Source organism: Arctopsyche grandis, chromosome 6 (genome assembly GCF_051622035.1).
Source record: "Arctopsyche grandis isolate Sample6627 chromosome 6, ASM5162203v2, whole genome shotgun sequence".
Classification (NCBI taxonomy): domain Eukaryota; kingdom Metazoa; phylum Arthropoda; class Insecta; order Trichoptera; family Hydropsychidae; genus Arctopsyche; species Arctopsyche grandis.
In genome coordinates, this window is record NC_135360.1 from 3389394 (window position 1) to 3412979 (window position 23586).

Below are 23586 nucleotides of genomic sequence, written 5' to 3' on the forward strand. Positions count from 1 at the left end.
ATGTTTCCACATCACGCATACCACGCACACTGTACGAAAGAGAAAGGAACAGAGCAGAGCAGCCATCATCAGCAGAGACCAGACCACCGACGACGAAGGAAGGCACCGTGAGGAAACCAGCCCCGCCCACGCTTACCACGAGTTATCTCACAAACCGACATCAGGTGGCTCTCGATTGAGAACCCCTGGCGTCCGTACAATTATATAGACGGAAAATTTAAAACAAAGAACAAAAATTAAAGCACAAGTTATTAAAAAGTTATATTTTTTCTTTTTGTTCGAAATGTTTTTGAAATTCGAGATTATTATTTTATTTTTTCGAAATAATATTTTTAAAATCCTAGTAGTGATATATATTATCAGAAATTGAAATATTAAAGCGTCTCGTCTCCAAGCTATAGAAATTAAACGCGCACATATGCACGCCCCGGCGCCTGGCCAAAAATTCAAAACGCGCATTTATGCGCGCCTCGGGCTCCACGTGTTAAGATTCATATTAAGACTGAACATTTGTAGGCATATGTACAACTTAAATGATCTCATCAGGTCACTGCGACACATATCCAGGAAAGTCATTAACGCATGGCACACGCACACTTCAACCAAGAACAAAATATGTGCACACGACACACTTCAACCCAAAACGTTTATAAACCAACGCAGCAACCTCCACTGGCAGAGTGAGCCTCTGCAGTTCATACAGATCACTTCTCCGAAGAAACCTCTTCGTACATACAATAACCATTGTACCAAATTGAACGAAAATAAACGATCCTCTTTCAAACTTAACTGAATTTCCATAGGCCGGGAAACGGTCGAAACCTTTCACTCGTCCTACAACCGGTGACCACCGACCACCTGTTCTATACATTTATATGTAGATATTGGCGCCGTCCACACACAAGATATTGTTGCGTAGGGGTGGGTGGAGGATCCAAGTAAAAGGCCAACAGTCGTCTCACAGCATTTATTGATGATTAAGGAGATACACGCACTGGCAGTGCTCCGTCCAGAATGTCTTGATATCGCCTAAGTATCGCCTTATAAGGGATAGATCTCTCAAGACATCTTCGACGTCTAATTTGTTTACCTATTGTTATGGTCACGTACGGATATGTCTTCCCCCGACATTCGCTCCCACGGCACAGGTCAATTCTGCGAAAGGACCAATACCAGCCAACTCGGTCGCCATTGTTTAGCGTACATGCACTTAGCTTGTCGCTAATCCTTAAAACCACTTACACCGGTCTCACGGTCTCTCAGGACGCTACCCGGCCTAATCCGATCGCAATTACTCGGCGGCTCTTTTTAGTATACGTAACATTGCCCCCCTCTTAGGTCAAATCGTCCCGATTGACCAACAAATCCTAACTGATAAATCTACCGTAGTAGTTACATTAATCTCCGATATCAGTCACAGTTACATTTACAATTATAGCCGTTATCTTTACAGTGCATACAATAGCGCGTCGTTACAATGGAAACAATTGGACCTGCTGTCAGCTGCAGGTTTGTTACGTTTCACTTGAACCATTGCTATTGTTAATTCGCTAGTCGTAATCGTCAATACCTTTCTTATTTGCAGGTTAGGAAAGGTGATCATCTGCCAGATACGATATGCCTTTCTTGTGTCAACAATCTGAAATTGCTCGACAGTTTTCGAAACTCTGGTTGTCAGAATGACACAACGTCGAGGGTGAAATTAGACGAGTCTTTGAAAGTCAAGCCGGAGGAAGTTTTGCTGGAAGATTTAATATGGGAAGATGATCTAGGTGCTGATTTGCCACCCAACATATCTAGTTCATCAAACAATGGCGGGGTAAGTAAATACCATTCGAGTGCCTTGTAACGGTTCTAAGCAAAACATTAAATTAATCGAAAATTAATTAATCATTTACCGTTCAATTTATTTTTTAGACCTCTGAAGGAAAAATTACTTGGAACGATAATACGGCAGAAATAATAGATACCAATAGACACATTCTAGCGGAACCATTACCAAGAGGTTTAGATAAAATGTGCTCTATATACATTCTGAATTGGGCCATCAAATAAATATCCAAGACAAGTTTTATACCCATAAACTTATTCTCATGGCTCTGAAAAACTCTAATACTCAAATAAAGCCGCATGAATGTGACAATTGTTCAAAGACATTTAATAGAAAAAAGGGTCTCTATGTACACATGAGTGTTCATACAGGGATTAAATCACACAAATGTGAATTTTGTTTAAAATCATTCCCTTCAAAACCGGAGCTCTGCGTACACATAAGTATTCATAGTGAGGTTAAGCCACACAAATGTGATATTTGTTCGAAATCATTCCATTCAAAATTTAACCTCCGTAATCACATGCTTATTCATAGCGGGGTTAAGCCATACAAATGTGACAATTGTTTAAAATCATTCTGTTCAAAAGCTAACCTCCGTAATCACATGATTATTCACAGCCGTGCAAAGCCACATAAATGTCACACTTGTTTGAAATCATTCTCTTTTAAATCTGTACTTTCAAGGCATTTGAAATCACATGCTGGGGACAAGCCACACAAATGTGACATTTGCTTAAAATCATTTGCTCAAAAAAATTACCTTATGATACATATGAGATGCCAGTGGCATCTCATATGTATTGTTACGTACGCCGTGGATTTGGCGAATTGTACTTAGACCAACGGATATCTGTTATCGGATTAACTAAATGCATGCACTTACTTCCAAAGATTATATCTGGACTCTAAGTGCATTTAGGCTAAACAATGACCGTTATTAGTTATTTCTCAGAATCGGTACGGGGAGACCCAATATCGGGGAAATACATATCCGAATACGTGACTATACAACAGGTAAACAGATTAGGCGTCCTGAGAGATCTACCCTTTATAAGGCGGTACGTAGGCGATATCAGGTCATTCTGGACTTAACCGTGACACTGCGTGTATCTCCTGAATCATCAATAAATGCTGTGATACGACTATTGGCCTTTTACTTGGATCCTCCACCCACCCCTACGTAACAGTATCATAATCTAATTTGAACGGTTTTTCCCCAGAGTGGCATCATGCCACTCTGGGGAAAACCCGTTCAAATGTGATATTTGTTTAAAATCGTTCATTTCGAAATATGACCTCGACGTACACAATAGTATTCACACTGGAAAAAAGCTACACGAATGTGAGGTTCGTTTCAAAATATTTACTAAAAGAAAATAGCGTACGAGACATATGATAATACACTCGGGAAAAAAACCTTTCAAATGTGATATTTGTTCAAATGCATTTGTTGATAAAACTTCATTGCAAAATATGACCTCGGTGTTCACATGAGTATTCACACTGGTGTAAAGCCACACAAATGTGAAGTTTGTTTTAAATCATTTACTGTAAAAAGTTACCTTGTGAGACATATGAGTCGCCACTCTGGAGAAAAACTGTTCAAATGTGATATTTGTTTAAAATCATTCATTAGTAAACATGATCTCGGTTCACACATAAGTATTCACACTGGCCTTAAGCCATTCGAATGTAACATTTGTCTAAAATCATTCACTAAAAAATCTTCACTTGCAACGCATTTGACCTCTCACACTGGAGACAAGCCACACAATTGTAACATTTGCTTCAAATCATTTACTCTAAAAAGTAGCCTTAAGAGACATATGAGACGCCACTCTGGAGAAAAACCGTTCAAATGTGATGCTGTTTGAAAATATTACCTCGGTGTACACATGAGTATTTGCACTGGATTAAAGCTGTACAAATGTGACATTTATTTAAAATCATTTACTGAGAGAAATATCCTTATTTATTTATTTTATTTATTTATTTATATATATTTTAGCTATCAAGCTAATTTAAAAAAAAAATACATCTTAATTATTATACTTAACTCTAAAATTTATAATTAACTTATATGTACTGTCCCTCACAGAGGTGTCTCTTCGCACCTCGCAGGAATGCATCCATGTTTTTAGCAGACCTGACGCACTCAGGGAGGGCATTATACATGAGCACACCCCTGTGAAAAACACCCCCAGCCGTCTTATTCTTTCTTACTCTACTTACAACTAGTTTGTCCTTATTTCTAGTATAAAAACTATGTTTATCTCTATTCCTTATTATATAATCATCAAAATACTTAGGTAATAACTTATGATCTAACTTATAAACAAAAGACAATGTACTAATATTTAGACTAATTCTAATACTCATCCATCCTAATTCATCTAACATACTTCCAATACTCTTAAATCTACTCACATTCAAAATAGCTCTCATAGCTTTATTCTGTATTTTTTGCATTTTTTCTAAATCTTGGCCACTAAACAAATTAAGCACAGTGGCACAATAAACCACATGTGGCAAGACAATTGAATTAAACACTAAAATTTTACTTTTTTTACTTAAAATATTTCTTAATCTACATAATACACCAACTTTTCTAGCCATTTTTTTTATTATATAGTCAGCGTGCATTTTAAAATTTAGTCCTGAATCTATGTATACACCTAAGTATTTTATATTTTCAACTTTTTCAATTAACTTATCATCAATTCTAATTTCATTCAATATATTTTTATTTTTACCATTCAACCACATCATTTTTGTTTTATTCACATTCAACTTTAATTTATTTTCACACAACCAGTCATTCACATAATTTAATTCTATATTTAAAATCTCAGACATTACATCAACATTCTTTCCAATTATATATATCAATGTATCATCTGCAAACAAATGTATTTTACACATCTTAATTACCTTAACAATATCGTTTATATATAATATAAATAATAATATTGAATATGAAACATACGAGACGCCACTCATATTCATAGTAGAGTAAAGCCACACACATATGATGTCTAATTTGTCTAAAATCTTATGTTCAAACATCTTCCCTTGCAAAGCATTTCAAGTCTCAACTAAATGCGACATTTGTTCAAAATAATTTTCTCACCAAACTTATCTTGTACACAAGAATATTCATAGCGAGATAAAGCCACACAAATATGATATTTGTGTGAAATTGTCCGTGTCCTTGTGAGACATACAGGTATTCCTTGACTTACGACGGAGATACGTTCCTGAACCTCGGTCGTAAGTCGAGGAATATATATATTTTTTTTTTCGGTGATTTAACTTACTTTTATTAATACAGTAATTCAAATGAATTCATATTTAAATTTAAAAAAAATTAAACATCTATGTACATCATCTGTACTTATTAATTATAAATTATACATCCTCATCACTTATCACATAAGTACAATCCATTTCTTCATCTTCAGTTTGAGATACAGTCGTATGAGTTTTTTTTTTAAATGTGTCTAATTTTGTTTGAACAGTATCGTGTGTTTTTTCTCTATATATTTTTGGTAGCATGCGAGATTTTCTTGAATCCTGCGGTTCACATTTGAAAATCTTTCACTGTCTGGGTCCATCATTACAGTCCAAACTTTTGTATTCCTTGATTAATTAAATTAAAAGCAGCAGTCATTTCTTTCAATTCAATTTTTTTCAGCGGTTCCGCAGATGTGATTGATTCATTTTCATCAATATCCTCTTCTGCAACCATATGAGTTTCAAGATCTAATAATTCTATATTAGTTAGATCTTCTGAATCATTTTCAAGAAGTTGGTTGATGTCTTCGTTATCTACGTCAAATTGTAGACGTTCACTAAATTGTACGATTAGGTTAGTAATATCCTCGATATTTTTTTCTTTTTCGTATATGCAAAGAGAAACGGGTTCAAATCAATTGGTGAGTTTTTTCCATATTCCATACGTACATGCTGAAGTAACTTCTTAAGCCATTAAAGGGTCCATCCCTTATTTATATTTCTTATAGCATGAAGGATATTATAATTTTTCCAAAATTCTTGAAAAATTTTTCCTTCTATTGCTTCAATGCCTTGCGCAAATTTCATTTTTAAATAATGAGCTTTAAGAGACGCAATGGAATTCGCTTTTCAATCTTGTCATCGATCCAAATCACTTGTAATTTTTCCATTTGTTGAATGGGTTCGAGTCTTTTTTTATTTATTATTTTAGATTTGAATGACAAGGACCCTTTAACGGCTTTACGAATTTTTTCTTTATCTTTTAAAATAGTGGAGACCGTTGAATGTGACAATTTCAAATTATTTGCCAAGTCCAACACTTTTTTACCACTATCATATTGTTTTATCACTTCAAGTTTCATTTATAAGTCTATCGCCTTTCTCTTTTTTTAACACGAGTTTCTTTATCAGTCATTATCCCTTTTCTTTATCACACATTATAAATTTTCTTATAAATAAAAATTTGAGCACTAATCAACACGAAATTGAGAAAATAAACATCCTAAAACAATAACGAACAGTTATGTAACAAACAGTAACGACCGTATGAGTTTGTTCCCATAGGAATGAGTCATAACTTAATTTTTAAAAGTACAGCGATGTTTCATTTCTTCCGAAAGAGAATTCCCCGTTTTCATAACTCACATCCGCTTGAGATTTATCAGTCAATTTTTGAAAAATAATTAATTAATAAAAAATATATTATTTTTTTTCGGTCGAGGACTACCTGTATGTATAAGTAGTGCCGCCAAAAGGTATCTTTTTAACCCTTTGCCCGCGGCAATAAATATAGCGAACAAGCCCTGTATGCGGTACCTTTTTCGCGTATTTGGCAATCGAGTTTTCGACCTTAAATACAGGTTTTAATATTTTCTCAAGTAACCAGATATGTTAATTAACACAGAGTATTATTTTAAACATTAAAATACATAATATATCTTGTAGTTTTGGCTTAATTGTCAAATAATCATTCTTCATACAATTGAGACGTATCGTCGCCATTGTTCAACAGACGTGACGTCACATAAACGAGGTTTCAGTATGGTTTCACAAAAAAATAATTTTGACTGGTATATATTCATTTTCAGCAAATTGAATAGATGGCATTCACCTCTCAGTAATATATTCAACCAATTTTGAACCTTAAAACAGTTGAAATAGGCGCATATAAGCCTCAAAATCCCGTGCAAAGTTCAGAAATTCTATGGAAGACAGCCGCGCTACAGACTTGTCGCGCAAAGCTTCCATAGAAGACGGCCGCGGGCAAACGGTTAAGAGAATATGTTCTCTTTTTTGAACGCAATTCTTTTGTTCTCTATATTTTTTTTATATTATACCTATAATATTCTCTTTTTCAATTTTGATAATAATTTCACGCAGTCCGTACTATATACATATTTCTCCTGAGTGGAGAGGCGAGGCAAACTGGCAACACTGAGTGTATACTCGTATTTACTTTTATTAGAATATTTTCCATAATCAGCGAACAGTGGACTAAAGTAATAAATAAGTTGAAAATTTCCACTGTCTGGGGTATTTTAAGCGTAGTATATAATCACAAAAATGTTAAGAATTTTATAAAGGAAATAAAAGAAAATAAGAAACTTTTGCAACAAATTATTTGGTGCAAAAGTTTCATCGGCTAATTTGGTCCAAATTAGTCATATAATATTTCGTTTGAGATAATTGGACTTGTGCGTAAATTTGTTTTAAAAATTATTTTGATACTATATAAAAATATATGCATACATTATGATTCTTAGCCTCATAGATATAATATTTCCTGTACTGTTGGAATTTTACGATTACCATGTAGAATAATGGTGTTTTTGGTACCTTAAATAAGTGCTTCCCAAATTGGGGGGTCGCGACCCCCTGGGGGGCCGCGAAAATATTCAGTAGAAAGTACTAATATTCATTTATGAATATTTTTCCACATTATATATTTAGGGAATGTATATACATATTTAAGTCTGTTAAAATTTCTTTTAAACAAATTATTTACTGTTAAAGCAAATTCTTTGCAATACAGCTCGATGAAACTACTGATATTACAAATTGCGCACAGTTAATGGTTTTTGTAAGATATCAATATGACTTACAAATATTTGATGATTTTCTTTTCTGTCGGGAGCTTTCATCAACAACAAAAGGCTATTCCTTTATATATTTAAGAAAGTAGATGAGTTATTTTCCGAGAATGAAATTGAATGGTTAAAATGTGTTGGAATATGTACTGACGGTGCAGCAGCTATGACTGGGAAAATATCGGGATTTAAAGCTGAAGTAAAAAAGGTATGCATATTCACTGCATAATAAGTAGAGAACATCTAGTTTTTCGACATATATGTTGTGAACTGAGTAAAATTTTAAATGAAGTTGTGTCAATAGTAAATTTTGAGAAAAGTAATGCTTTAAATACAAGATTATTTAGTATTTTGTGCAAAGAGATGGATTCAGTTTTACTTTATCATACTGAAGTAAGGTTTTAAAACAAGTTGTAGAATTTAGTGACGAACTTCGCCTCTTTCTTCACGATAAAAAACCAGATCTCTTGTGTGTTTTGCATCTTATTTGGCGGATTTTTTTTGATAAAGTCAATGAACTAAATCTTTCGCTTCAGGGAAAAGAAAGCAACATTTTCATAATGAACATAAAACTTCAAGCTTTCCAACAAAAGCTTTCTTTGTGGTCAAAAGGTATTAGTCAAGGATGCACGGAGATGTTTTCGTGTTTGAATGATTTTTTCACGAATAATGAAATATCACTTTCGACTTCAGTGAAAAATGCTATACTTGATCACATGGCCGAATCGATACTATTTTTCAAGAAGTATTTCCCCAACTTGAATGAGGATGAAAGGAACAATTGGATAAGAACACCGTTTGCCAAGTCCTTAAAATATGATCATATTACATGGACAGCCCAAGAAGAGTTGATCGATATCAGATCAGATAATTTGCTTGAATTGGAATTTAATGAAAAAAGTATTTCAGAATTTTGGTTAAGGCGACAGCAAGAATATCCTGCTATTGGAAAAGAAGCCCTGGTAACTCTTATTCCTTTCGCGACTACATACCTATGCGAAACAGCATATTCGTCATTACTTATATTAAAAAATAAGCAAAGGTCATGTTTTTCCACGGAGACTTTGGAAGATCCTTTGCGACGAAGTTTTTAAGCACGTTCCTATAATTTTGTGCTGAATATAAATATGTGTATTATAATTGTAATAATTACAGCCAAATAAACCTTTTAACTAGAAAAAATTTTTTTTAGGGGCTGGGAATTAATTCTTTCAGATTTTGGGGGTCGTGACATGAAAGTAATTGGGAAGCACTACCTTAAATGACTTATTTCACTTTAATAATAACCGCCACAATTACATATAAAGAAAATTGTAAAAAATAAACATTTTTTTGTTAAAAGTTCTCTTTTTATTTTGTCCATGACACTTGACAACCTTAGACATATGTACATATGAGACATTACTCTGAAGAAAAACCTTAGCAAAAAATCCTCATGAAACATTGGATATCTCAAAATGTAAGCTAGGATTGAAAATCTCCTATGATTTCAACTACTATCATCATATTTGCAGTTCTCTTTAAAAATGCTTGTTGATACGAATAGCGAAGTATAATGGAACCCCAAAGACTAAAATTATTACAAAAAGCACTTAAAAGGAAATTCATGGACACATAGCTGTGGTTTTAAATGAAAATAATACTGTCATAATAACTTAAATAATAACTTCATACAGAAGAGCGAAAATGAAAGGTATGTATGTATATATTAAAAAAAATATTTTTACATTCACTGTTTTTGTTATTATACCTACATATGTACATGGTTCGGTGATTACTGGTCACAAATTACTCGTCACAAAGTCACTAAAATCTCTATAACGGAACATCTGGCAGCCGAAAAGTCCATCATACTAACGATAACTATCATAGTAACGAGAAATTGAGTGCCAAATATTGTGTATTCGCGATTTTCATTGGAAAAATTGTCTTTGTGACCACCCCAATGTGACGAATAGTCCAATTACCATGTACATATGTGATTGCATATATGATTTTTACAAGATCGTTATTCATAAAAAAAAAGCTAAAAATCAATACCTGCGCAGAGAGATGTAATAAGAATAGAGGGGCCCTTAGGAATGAATAATTGTTGTCAATTTGTATTAGCGGCTCGTTTCCTCGCTCCCGAATCACCGGTTCGAGACTGGTGATGTTTGACGATACTTGGAGACCAGCTCCAGTATTCGTCCGGGGTGAAGTGAGGAAGCCTAGTCTGTCTTCGTCCCGAAGGCAGACAACACGTAACCGCGTGTGTTGGGTGAGGTTTCTTGCATAACCTCAAGCCACACAACACGTGTTCTTTTGTACGAGCCCCCCCCCCCCTCCTTCCCCCTTGCTTGCTCTCTGTACATTTAAACTTAAAATACAGTGGCTCACATACAGATTTACAACCTGTTTTCATTATATATAATTTCCCGCCATTTTCCTTCTCCCCACTTCACGTTCACATACGCACATAGTACGAGAGAGGGAGACAGAGAGCCGAGCCATCAGCAGAGACCAGACCACAGACGACGAGCAACTCTACAAACATCACGTCCAGGTGGCTTCTCGATTGAGAACGCCTGGCGTACGTAAACGCGCCTTATGGCCAACGCTTGCGCATATGATGCATATATGGATATTACTCACGTCAATCACGGCGCAGAACTTGATTAATAATGTGTTTCTGTCAAGTAATTTATAGCTGATTCAATGACGATAAAATGCATTTTAATCATTATACAGCGTGATAATAGTATGGGGGATGAACGAATGAGACGACTGGCATGTTAATGCACGTATTTTATTTATGACAGCTGAAGGCAGAGTGGGTGGGTAGCCGCTCTCCGAACCCAGCCGAGTTGGTCTCCACTCGCAGGAAGGTGACCAAACTCGAACATGTCGTATAGCGAGCCGCCACATCACTCCCCCCCCAGCATCAGCGATACAAAAATTACAAAGAAACAAATTTTACAAAAGAAAAAAAAATATTGTTACACAAAGAGAAAAAAAATTATCGAGTGGGGAGAAAAAAAAATTGTTGACGTGGGTCATCCGCTGTGTAGGTGTACCGCCCTGAATGGTCAGTACATTCGAGGGCGGTGACGTCGCGAGCAGGACGGTGGGTCGTCCGATGGTCGCGCCGATGCGATGCTGCGCCGGCGCCGCTCTTCCGAGGCTGATGTCGGTTGGTGGGGCGGCGGGGGCGGCAGGGGCATCGATGTGGTTGATGATACTCCGAGCTGGACTGTGAGTCGTTGTGGCTCGTGGAGGTGTTGTAGCGCTGCCGCCCGTCTCGGCGTGACGACGCTCGTGGGGACGGACGGGGCCTTGATGATGATGATGGTGCTGAGGTGGTGTGTGATGAATCTTGTGGTGCTGGATGACCGTTCTATGTGTACTGGATCGCGCATGACTCCACATCCAGCTGTCAAGATCGTCGTCTAATTCGCTCCCCCATTTTTTTAAGCACCTGTCATCGACGTTGTGGCTGGACTCTAGTCGGTAGTAGGTAGGTAGCCGTGTCTGCTCGTTTATTGTCACCCGCGAGCCGCGGCGTGCTGTGTCGATGGCGATGCCGGCGCGGCGGGTAACTTTCCCGCCTGGCTCGGCGAGGCAGGGATGAACGGCGGCATGCTGAATTAATCAAGACTGCGTGGCTCGATGTCGGGAGTCACCAGTTATGGGGGATGAACGAATGAGACGACTGGCATGTTAATGCACGTGTTTTATTTATGACAGCTGTAGCCGCTCTCCGAACCCAGCCGAGTTGGTCCCCACTCGCAGGAAGGTGACCAAACTCGAACATGTCGTATAGCGAGCCGCCACAATAGTAAATAATTGAATTGTTTTCATTGATTAAATTAGCTTTTACTCGGATTTAAATATATTTTGCTTAATTTTGAGTACTTTTTTTCCCCCTACCGCGTCTAGTGTGATTTTTTTTGGTATCGGTACACGAAGGTTAAGTATGAATAAAGAAATGTATTTTGTCTGCATTTTAGCTACATCAGAATCCGCCCTCTATTCCGCATTGCACTAGTGGCAGGCTGCACACATTACGAAATATTCTCCTTTGACATTTTAATTATGTATATGATTACAATAAGTTATAGCGAGAAGCCGTATAAAGAGATGTAGACGGTGTGAGTGTATTAACATTAACTTGCTAATATTTAAATACAAGAGAACCGAAAACCGAAACTGAATCGATATATATTTATTTTACCGAACCGGAACGAAATAAATAACGGTTCGAATATTATTTTTGATTAATCTTACAATTATCAAAACAAATGTGGCATCTATCCGTCAACGTAATAATTAACCTTCGGCCATTTGACATTCAGAAGATACGTAATTTGAAAAACCCGTGTTTTGAAAACCTGCTATTTGGACTACTAGCTTCGACCAACTCGTATTCGACAAATTGAATTCGCGTGTTTGCTTAGAATCGTAGAAAGCCCACTCGACTCCATCACCAGCACCAATTGTGTGTCAACCTGGCAAGACCCTCGACTCCAAACGTCTGAAACGTCTACATCTAGACATCCATTGTCCACTCTCCACTCTCTAGGAGTTTGTGCTTCTCCTGCCCAAGGAGTAATGGAGTGCAGACTTTGTCTCTGCTCTGCTCCGGCAGGGTCCTTCGTCTCCATCCATGACGACCCTCATCCATCGCGTTTGGCGCAACGCATTTGGACTTGTTGTCACCTGCTGGTCAGTTATGTTACACTTGAACCATTACTATTGTTAATTCGCTATTCCTCGTAACTGTCAATACCTTTCTCATTTGCAGGTTAGGAAAGATGACCATCTGCCAGATATGATATGTTTTTCTTGTGTCAATAATCTGGAATTGCTCGACAGCTTTCGAAACGCTTGTTGTCAGAATGACACAACGTCGAGGGTGAAATTAGACAAGAAATTGAAAGTCAAGCCGGAGGAAGTTTTGCTGGAAGATTTAATATGGGAAGATGATCAGGGTGCTGATTTGCCACCCAACATATCTAGTTCTTCAAACAATGGCGAGGTAAGTAAATAGGATTCGAGTGCCTTGGAACGATTCTAAGCAAAACATTAAATTAATTGAAAATACAACTTCATGTGTAAAATGACATCCTATCATATAACGTTCAATTTGTTTTTTAGACCCCTGGAGGAAAAATTACTTGCAACGATAATATGGCAGAAATAATAGATATCAATAGACACACTCTAGCGGAAGAATTACCAATACAAAAAGCTCTTGATAAGATGACCTCTACACATTATGAATTGGATCATAAAATAAATTTCCAAGACAATTCATATACACATAAACTCAATCTTGTGGCACTGATAAACTCTAATACTCAAAGAAAGATACATGAATGTGACATTTGTTCGAAGACATTTACTAGAAAAAGTGGTCTCCGTGTACACATGAGTGTTCATACAGGAGTAAAACCACACAAATGTGAAGTTTGTTTAAAATCATTCACTACAAAACCGGACCTCCGTTTACATATGGGTATTCATAGTGGGGTAAAGCCACACAAATGTGACCTCTGTTCAAAAACATTCCTTACAAAGGCTCGCATGCGTAAACACATGGTTATTCATAGTGGGGTAAAGTCACACAAATGTAACATTTGTGCAAAATCACTCATTTCAAAGAACAGCCTCAGTAAACACATGGTTATTCATAGTGGGTTAAGGACATACAAATGTGAGATTTGTTTAAAATCATTCCTTAGAAAGAATGATCTCACCGTACATATGAATATTCATACTGGGGTAAAGCCATACAAATGTGACGTTTGTTCGAAATCATTCCTTAGAAAATCATACTTCAGTACACATATGAATATTCATACTGGTGTTAAGTCAGCCAAGTGTGACATCTGTTCAAGATCATTCCTTACAAAGTCTGATCTCCGTAGGCACATGTTTATTCATAGTGGAGAAAAGCCATACAAATGTGATATTTGTTTAAAATCATTCTGTTCAAAAGATCACCTCCGTAATCACATGATTATTCACAGTCGAGTAAAGCCACACAAATGTGATATTTGTTCAAAATCATTCATTAGACAAGATGTCCTCAGCAAGCATATGAATATTCATACTAATGTAACATAGGAACAGATATATCCTAATATGATTCGTGGGTGAACAATAGAGAACCCTGGTCAAGTTAACAGGTGTCCGTAAGTGTCTAAACAAAGGATACGCTGGAATTCTCAAAGACCTTGGCGAGTTCGTGCGTAAACAATACATATGTTAGGGTAGACCTTTTATATATTTTATTAATTTGTAATAAATTTGTTTTAACTTTCTTAAATTGGTATTTATTCATTTATTAAAATATTCATGAAATACCATGTGTAGATGAATAACTTACTATCTGAAGCTTGGACCGTATAATCCATGTTTATATGGTTAACGGATCATTGCGCAAATTGCGATCGCGCCCACGAAAATCATTGCCACCAAAATCGCGAATACGGAATATCTGACACTCGGGTTCTCGTTAGTACAATATTTCGAGCGCCAAACTTTCGATTGATGGAGTTTTTGGGTGCCAGATGCTCCGTGATCAAGATTTTGGTGATGAGCGCGAGATCGCTTTTTGCAGAATAATCACCATACGGGTTATTATTTGTGAATATGATAAACGTACGTGATATTTTGTTAATGGATGATTTTAATTTGGCTAGTGTTAATAAACAATGGGATGGCGGACTTTAGTGTTTGGTCGTAACACCACGAAAGCCGGCCATCAGACAATTAGTCTGAACGGTGCAGTGATTATGGTGTTATACCACTATTTTATAAAATTCGTAACTAATTGCTTCACGAAACTTTAGAATGCGTCAATGTTTACATTTGCTCTGTGATCATATTCCATTTGTTAAAATTTTGTCCAGTAAATTGGTTTATGAATGCTTGATAAATGTCATCATGTATACATATATTATATCGCTATTCTGTCTGAGATAACGCTCGCCGTACTAGAACGGTCGTTTCGATTCAACATACATATGTACGTCATAGCTAAACCACTGCCAAAACGTATATATGAATACAATAAGAAAAAAATTTCTATATATAATATTTGCTACCAATATTTTCTCTTCGCAGAGAATTTACCGCCATCTATTGACAATTTATTTAATTATTTTTTCTATTGTGTGTTTTATATTGTTTACATGTAGGTAGTTTTTACCTTTTTTTCATATTAAACAATTAAATATAAATATTAAATTAATATATTTAAAATGTATTTGAAAAAAATTTGACCGCTTGGGGATTGAACTTCTTTTTCATTCTTCTTCTTTTTTCGGAATCTAAAACTAATATTTTTACTGAACGGTGGCAATGAAGAAAGCAACGAGTCCATAAACTTAACAGATGAGCCATCTAAAAATAAAATATACATATATAGAATTACAGTTGCTTATGGAGCCTTTTGGCAAACTGAAAACGGTAGCAAATGAGCTGAAATATGACCAAGATGCAGAGTTGTGCTCATATTTTGATTATATGAATAGAAAAGATAAAAATTTACGACAGCTTGATTATTCGGATATAATAGAAGATATATATACTCTTTCAATCCTTCGAAGATCACCTGCACACTTCCGAGATGATAGTGCTGATGATTTGTTAAGATATGCAAAAAATCGGTCTCCGTCACGGGACCGAAAGTGAAACGCCCGAAAACGTAAATATCGGAAGGCAAAGATCGAAAATCGAATGATCTTAAGTCGAAAGATCAAAAAAAAAAGGGTGCATGGTAAACGTTACTATGTATATATATGAATGGCATGCGGTGAAATTATCTCTCTTTTTGTCATACAGCCTTGTTTAATGTGCGCGCGCAGAATACGGGAGGAAAAGCCTGTTCCTGTTGTATCCTGCTCGCGCAAATTAAGTGATTATGTACGACGGGGGGGAGAGACCCTTTTTTATCTGTGAGGTAGACCCAATTTCAATAACCAATACAAGGAATTGATATTAAGTATCTCTATATGGTGTGCTTGTAAACATCTATTAAATAACTCTACGGTTCCTGTCATGGCTATAGCTGCAGAAGCCTTAAATGTTTCCAAATCGTCAATTAATAAAATATATTAAAAAGAATAAAGAAAACAGATCTTTGCCGAAAAAAATGCTGTTTTAAAAAACGAGTGGAAAAATGTTTGTGACCACACACAAAAATGAAAATAACCACATAATGAACCAAATGATTGATGACGATTCGTTGCGCTTTACTGTCAACTATGGATTTGATTCCTCGAATTTCGAATCATCAGACAGTAAATTCGATGGATCATATGCAGAATTATTAATTAACCGATTTTTGAAATCTCTGTATCTTTGTATTGTAGGAATATAGCACGATTTGTGCTATTACGAATCAAAACCAGTGATCTCATCATCGATCGTGTACAAATATGCATATCTCAAGGGCAATGTCCCCTTCAACCATTCCAGAAGAAAGAGTTCATCGCTCGATCGTAAAACGAACGAAACCAACAGTGATGTCATCAGGAAACTGTAGCACACGTGTACCGAAAACACGTGCCTCGAAAACCGCAATCTTAAACGAACGACGTCCTGGCGCTGACCCCACAGCTATAAAGCACGCGCCTCGAAAACAGGTCAACACGTGTCCCTAACACACGTGTCCTGGAAACGAAGACAAAGCATCTGCACACGGCACGTCTCAAGCCAGAACGTATATAAAGCGACGCACCAGCTCCCAACGCCAGAGTGAACCTCTGGAGTTCAACCAGCTCACTTCTCCGAAGCTCGACCTCTTCGTACATACAATAACCATTGTAACAATTGAACAAAAATAAACGATCCTCTTACAAACTACACAACATGTGTTTCGTTAGGCCGGGATACGGTCAACATACCTTCCATGCGTTACAGTATCTTTCTTTAATATTTTTTTTACGTTTTGTAATTTGTATATTTTGTATATATAAAATGAAATAAATCTAGAAATTAAAACAGACCTTTGTGTCATTTTCGAGAAAAACTTAAAAATTAATGTATATATGCGTAAAGTATATAAATTAATTAATTATGTAGTCAGCCTGTAGTAACAAATTATAATCATATATTGTTATATTGGTCGTTTTCAGTTTGAACGAACTGCACAATACAAAAGTGCCATCTATCCGTCAACGTAATAATTAACCTTCGACCATTTGACATTCGGAAAATACGTATTCGGAAACCAGCTATTCACCAATTGCATATCATCCGGAAGACCTCAACTCCAAACGTCTGAAACGACGACATCTAGGCATCCATTGTCCACTCTGCACCCTCCAGGAGTTTGTACTTCTCCTGTCCAAGGAGTAATGGAGTGCAGACTTTGTCTCTACTCTGCTCCAGCAGGCACCTTCGTCTCCATCCATGACAACCCTCATCCACCGCGTTTGGCGCAACGCATTTGGACCTGCTGTCAGCTGCGGGTTTGTTACGTTACACTTAACCCATTGCTATTGTTAATTCGCTAGTCCTCGTATTCGTCATACCCTTCTCATTTGCAGGTTAGGAAAGGGGACCATCTGCCAGATATGATTTGTCTTTCTTGTGTCAATAATCTGGAATTGCTCGACAGCTTTCGAAACGCTTGTTGTCAGAATGACACAACGTCGAGGGTGAAATTAGACAAGAATTTGAAAGTCAAGCCGGAGGAAGTTTTGCTGGAAGATTTAATATGGGAAGATGATCAGGGTGCTGATTTGCCACCCAACATATCTAGTTCATCAAACAATGGCGAGGTAAGTAAATAAGATTCGAGTGCCATGGAACGATTCTAATCAAAACATTCAATTAATCGAAAATACAACTTCATGTGTAAAATGACATCCTATCATATAACGTTCAATTTGTTTTTTAGACCCCTCAAGGAAAAATTACTTGGAACGATAATACGGCAGAAATAATAGATACCAATAGACACATTCTGGCGGAAAAATTACCATTACTAAAAGGTTTAGATAAAATGTGCTCCATACATTCTGAATTGGGCCATCAAATAAACTTTCAAGAAAACTCGTATACACATAAACCTAATCTCGTGGCACTGAAAAACTCTAATACTCGAATAAAGCTGTATGAATGTGACAATTGTTCAAAGACATTTCATAGGAAAAAGGGTCTCTATGTACACATGAGTGTTCATACAGGGGTTAAACCACACAAATGTGATATTTGTTCAAAATCATTCCTTTCAAAATTTTACCTCCGTGTACACATGCTTATTCATAGTGGGGTAAAGCCATACAATTGTGACATTTGTTCAAAATCATTCCATTCAAAATTTTACCTCCGTAATCACGAGCTTGTTCATAGTGGGGTAAAGCCATATAAATGTGACATTTGTTCAAAATCATTCCTTAGAAAGAATGAACTCGGGGTGCATATGAATATTCATACTGGGTTAATGCCAGACAAATGTGTCATCTGTTCAAAATCATTCCTTACAAAGTCTGGCCTTAGTAGACACATGGTTGTTCATAGTGGCGTAAAGCCATACAAATGTGACATTTGTCCAAAATCATACCTTAGAAAGAATGACCTCCATGTACACATGTTTATTCATAGTGGAGTAAAGCCATATAAATGTGATATTTGTTCAAAATCATTCCATTCGAAATTTTACCTACGTAATCACACGCCTATTCATAGTGGGGTAAAGCCATACAAATGTGACATTTGTTCAAAATCATTCCGTAGAAAGAGTGATCTCAGCGTACATATGAATATTCACACTGGGTTAAAGTCAAACAAATGTAACATCTGTTCAAAATCATTCCTTACAAAGTATGGCCTCCGTCAACACATGGTCATTCATAGTGGGGTAAAGCCATATAAATGTGACGTTTGTTCAAAATCATTCTTTAGAAAGTTTGGACTCAGAGTACATATGAATATTCATACTAATATTAAGCTGGAACAGGGAGTATATCCAGTCTAATATGTTTCTTGGCTAATATGTTTCTAATATCAGGCTAACGGGATTCTATTGTTCACCACCCAGAGTAAGTGCTTAAACAAAGAATACGCTGGAGTTCTCACAGGACTGGGCGAGTTCATGCGTAAACAATGCACACGTCAGGGTAGACCTCTTATCGGATTATTATTATATATAATATACCTATTGTATATTTTATTACTTTATAATAAATTTGTGTTGTTTTATTACTTTATAATAAATTTGTGTTGTTTTATTACTTTATAATAAATTTGTGTTGTTTTAATTTTGTGTTTATTCATTTATTACAATAATTATATTGTATTTACTAAAATACCTTTCAGCATCCACACTATTAACGGGACACCAAATAGATTTTAGAGCGGCACAACCAAACTCTTCATATTTAATTTTTGTTGCCATCAATAATAGCAATATATCCGGCATAGATTCACTTTTTATATTCTCTATTAATTGTATAAAAAATGCTAATATCCTTCCAAACATTGAGCCTCTGTTAATACATTAAACAATGGCAGGTTTCTAAAAAACAAAACTGTTTCTTTAACATTATTAGATTTTGTACCTGCCACAGATGGATTGAATAGTGTACTCAATGTTCGGAGGAATAGATTTGTCTCATTTAGTCTTGAGTGCGAGTCTAGTTTTAAGACGCTTTTTTGAGCAGCCTTTTGGATACACAGCTCCAACTTCTTTTATTTACAGTAGTAGACAAAAGCAGTTGCATGGTTTCGACAGGAAAAACACCGTCTATGGTAAACTGCAAGCTCTGTTTTATCCCCTCATTTTCTTCACATAATAAATGGGCAAAGGGATAGGAAGACCTTTCTAAATCGTCTATTAATTTTATAAATTTTATGCAAATTTCACTTTTGTTTGTTATTTTAGCATATATTCGCATGTTTTACAAATTTAGCATCTATTCCGAATTTTAGCATCAATTAAGTATTAATAGGAAAGTGACCAAAATACGGGTCTCTAGTTATATATAAACATAGCGGAAGATAATTTATTGGTGCGCGTGCGTATTAATAGTAAAAAAGTCGAGCGCTCATTAAACGCTCGACGAAATGATGAATGAATACGTGTGTCTTCGTGAATGTGTGTATGTGTGTAAGCTCTCGCGTATCTGACGCTGATGCCACCCGATCCAACTCAGGCCCTCAATATCAAGAGCACATATCAGAAGCTCAGGTCCCCGCGTCTCCTCGATATTAAGTTAGTGTTGCGAAGGGGTGGGTGGAGGATCCAAGTAAAAGGCCAAAGTCATGTCACAGCATTTATTGGTGATTAAGAAGATACACGTGTAGGAATCTCGTCGTCGTCATCGTCATCGAAACCTTCGAGAATATTCCGCAACAACAAAATACATCGAGCGGAACAGCATCAAGCATTCCAGAAAATTCGACGCCTCGACGAAAACAAAATTCCTCTCGTACGCGTCAATAACCACTTCCATCAAGCATTCCAGAAAATTCGACGCCTCGACGAAAACAAAATTCCTCTCGTACGCGTCAATAACCACTTCCACCAAGCATTCCAAAAACACTATAAAAGGAGGTACAACCCAAACAACGCCAGTCGACCCACAGCAGCAAGCGTCGACATACAGCAGCAGACTAGTCAACATACAGCTCCTGACCAGCCACCACTACACTACGCGGACTTGGAAGATCAACCAGCCGGACGAGCCAGCAACACACTGCCGTATCCAGAGACCTTCCGTACATAGCTGAATGCTGAGCCAGCGACACTCTACCATATCCAGAGACCGCTGAACGACATACTTTTGCCCACAAATACCATACCTTTGTACAACCATAGGCAAACAATAAAACTTTATAAAACTAGCACAACAGTGTTTCGTTAGGCCGGGATACGGTCAACACACATGTAACCCGCCTACATTGGTACTACTCCGACGTGATCTACGCAACCTTCTGATCATTCAACAGCGCTGTCAACACATCGCTACCCCGCCTACATTGGTGACCCCATCTTTGAACCACACAACAGTGTTTCGTTAGGCCGGGATACGGTCAACACATCGTACCCCGCCTACATTGGTGACCCCGACGTGATCTACGCAGCCTTCACAGCAGCCCACAGCGCTGTCAACACACATCGCTACCCCGCCTACACTGGTGACCCCCGACGTGATCTACGCAACCTTCTGATCATTCAACAGCGCTGTCAACACACATCGCTACCCCGCCTACATTGGTGACCCCATCTTAGAACTACGCAGCCTTCATAGCAGTCAACAGCGCAGTCAACACGGCAGCCCACAGTGCAGCCTCCACAACAACCAACAGCCGCCACGACAGCAGTCAACAGCGCAGCCTACATAGCAGCCCACATCGCAGCCTACATAGCAGCCCACATCGCAGCCTACATAGCAGCCCACATCGCAGCCTACATAGCAGCCCACAGCGCAGCCTACAAAGCAGCCAACAAACGCCACGACAAGGCAACAGCCAGAAGCCTTCACGCAACCGCAAGCTTCGAGCAACCACAAGCTTCACGCAACCGCAAGCTTCATGCAACCGCAGACTTCACGCAACCGCAGCCTACAACGCAGTCTACAACGCAACCCTCAACGCAGACTTCAAACGCAGTCCGCTACATGTCCCCACAACTAGTGACCATGTCAAACAACTCCGCAGCTTTCGCCACAACAAAACGCAACCCGGAGACAACAACCAAATGGATCCACTACTGTTGATCCGCCAGCACCGCTCATCACACCTTCGATGATTCATCACCTCGATGAGCCCATGCAGGACGCCGCAGCCTGCACAACAGCACCGTCCAGACCGTCACAAACCTTCACTACCATTGTAACGACCGCAACAGTAACATGGTGTGAAAGTACATATGGACCAGCTACCAACACAACCCGCTGTTGAGTCAACCCACTCCAGCACAACCGGCGAAACAAATCGCCACTGAGCCAACTAGCTCCAACACAACACAGCCGCTGTCGAGACAACTAACTCCAGCACAATCAGCACAACGCCTGCACAACAACATCGTCCAGACCACCAACCTTCACTATCAACGTAGCCTAGACAGAATAAGCAACATGGTAGAAAATAACAACTTGGACCGGCATGCAACACAACCCGCTGTTGAGACAACTAACTCCAGCACAACCAACGAAGACTAGCACTCAACGCACTTCGTCAACCAACGTTCTTCACGCAAGATCCGCTGTCGAGACAACTAACTCCAGCACAACCAACGAAGACCAGCACTCAACGCACTTCGTCAACCAACGTTCTTCACGCAAGACCCGCTGCCGAGACAACTAACTCCAGCACAACCAACGAAGACCAGCACTCAACGCACTTCGTCAACCAACGTTCTTCACGCAAGATCCGCTGTCGAGACAACTAACTCCAGCACAACCAACGAAGACCAGCACTCAACGCACTTCGTCAACCAACGTTCTTCACGCAAGATCCGCTGTCGAGACAACTAACTCCAGCACAACCAACGAAGACCAGCACTCAACGCACTTCGTCAACCAACGTTATTCACGCAAGACCCGCTGCCGAGACAACTAACTTCAGCACCACCAGCAAAACAGTCACGCGAATGACTCCACGCAGAACACAGCAGCCTGCACAACAGCACCATCCAAGCCATCACAAACCTTCACTACCAACGCAGCTCGCCCAAAATAAGCAACCTGGTAGAGAACAAGACTTGGACCGGCATGCAACACAAGACCCGCTGTCGAGACAACTTTCTCCAGCACAACCGGACAAACAACGACGCCATCGAGTCAATAGACTCCAACACATCAAGATTCCCACAAAATCACACACATCGCTAACACTCACCGGAGAGCCATGTAGGAATCTCGTCGTCGTCATCGTCATCGAAACCTTCGAGAATATTCCGCAACAACAAAATACATCGAGCGGAACAGCATCAAGCATTCCAGAAAATTCGACGCCTCGACGAAAACAAAATTCCTCTCGTACACGTCAATAACCACTTCCATCAAGCATTCCAGAAAATTCGACGCCTCGACGAAAACAAAATTCCTCTCGTACGCGTCAATAACCACTTCCACCAAGCATTCCAAAAACACTATAAAAGGAGGTACAACCCAAACAACGCCAGTCGACCCACAGCAGCAAGCGTCGACATACAGCAGCAGACTAGTCAACATACAGCTCCTGACCAGCCACCACTACACTACGCGGACTTGGAAGATCAACCAGCCGGACGAGCCAGCAACACACTGCCGTATCCAGAGACCTTCCGTACATAGCTGAATGCTGAGCCAGCGACACTCTACCATATCCAGAGACCGCTGAACGACATACTTTTGCCCACAAATACCATACCTTTGTACAACCATAGGCAAACAATAAAACTTTATAAAACTAGCACAACAGTGTTTCGTTAGGCCGGGATACGGTCAACACACATGTAACCCGCCTACATTGGTACTACTCCGACGTGATCTACGCAACCTTCTGATCATTCAACAGCGCTGTCAACACATCGCTACCCCGCCTACATTGGTGACCCCATCTTTGAACCACACAACAGTGTTTCGTTAGGCCGGGATACGGTCAACACATCGTACCCCGCCTACACACGCACTGGCAGTGCTCCGTCCAGAATGTCTTGATATCGCCAAG

The 23586-nt window shown here is 38.4% G+C and overlaps 3 protein-coding genes across 3 annotated transcripts; all 3 read left to right on the forward strand.

The window, feature by feature from the left end:
* LOC143913825 (uncharacterized) lies at positions 1-2977 on the forward strand. The gene is made up of 4 exons (XM_077433841.1): positions 1-31; positions 1454-1509; positions 1586-1819; positions 1918-2977. The coding sequence occupies exons 1-4, from the start codon at positions 1-3 to the stop codon at positions 2053-2055; spliced, it is 459 nt and encodes a 152-aa protein (XP_077289967.1). The 3' UTR covers positions 2056-2977.
* Positions 2978-11892: 8915 nt separating this feature from the next.
* LOC143913540 (uncharacterized) lies at positions 11893-14990 on the forward strand. Its single transcript, XM_077433400.1, has 3 exons — positions 11893-12639; positions 12719-12952; positions 13072-14990. Exons 1-3 carry the CDS (start codon positions 12526-12528, stop codon positions 14041-14043), a joined length of 1320 nt encoding a protein of 439 aa, XP_077289526.1. The 5' UTR covers positions 11893-12525; the 3' UTR covers positions 14044-14990.
* An 863-nt stretch (positions 14991-15853) lies between these two features.
* Positions 15854-19131, forward strand: LOC143913535 (uncharacterized). The gene is made up of 3 exons (XM_077433394.1): positions 15854-17396; positions 17475-17708; positions 17828-19131. Exons 1-3 carry the CDS (start codon positions 17283-17285, stop codon positions 18905-18907), a joined length of 1428 nt encoding a protein of 475 aa, XP_077289520.1. The 5' UTR covers positions 15854-17282; the 3' UTR covers positions 18908-19131.
* Positions 19132-23586: the final 4455 nt, after the last annotated feature.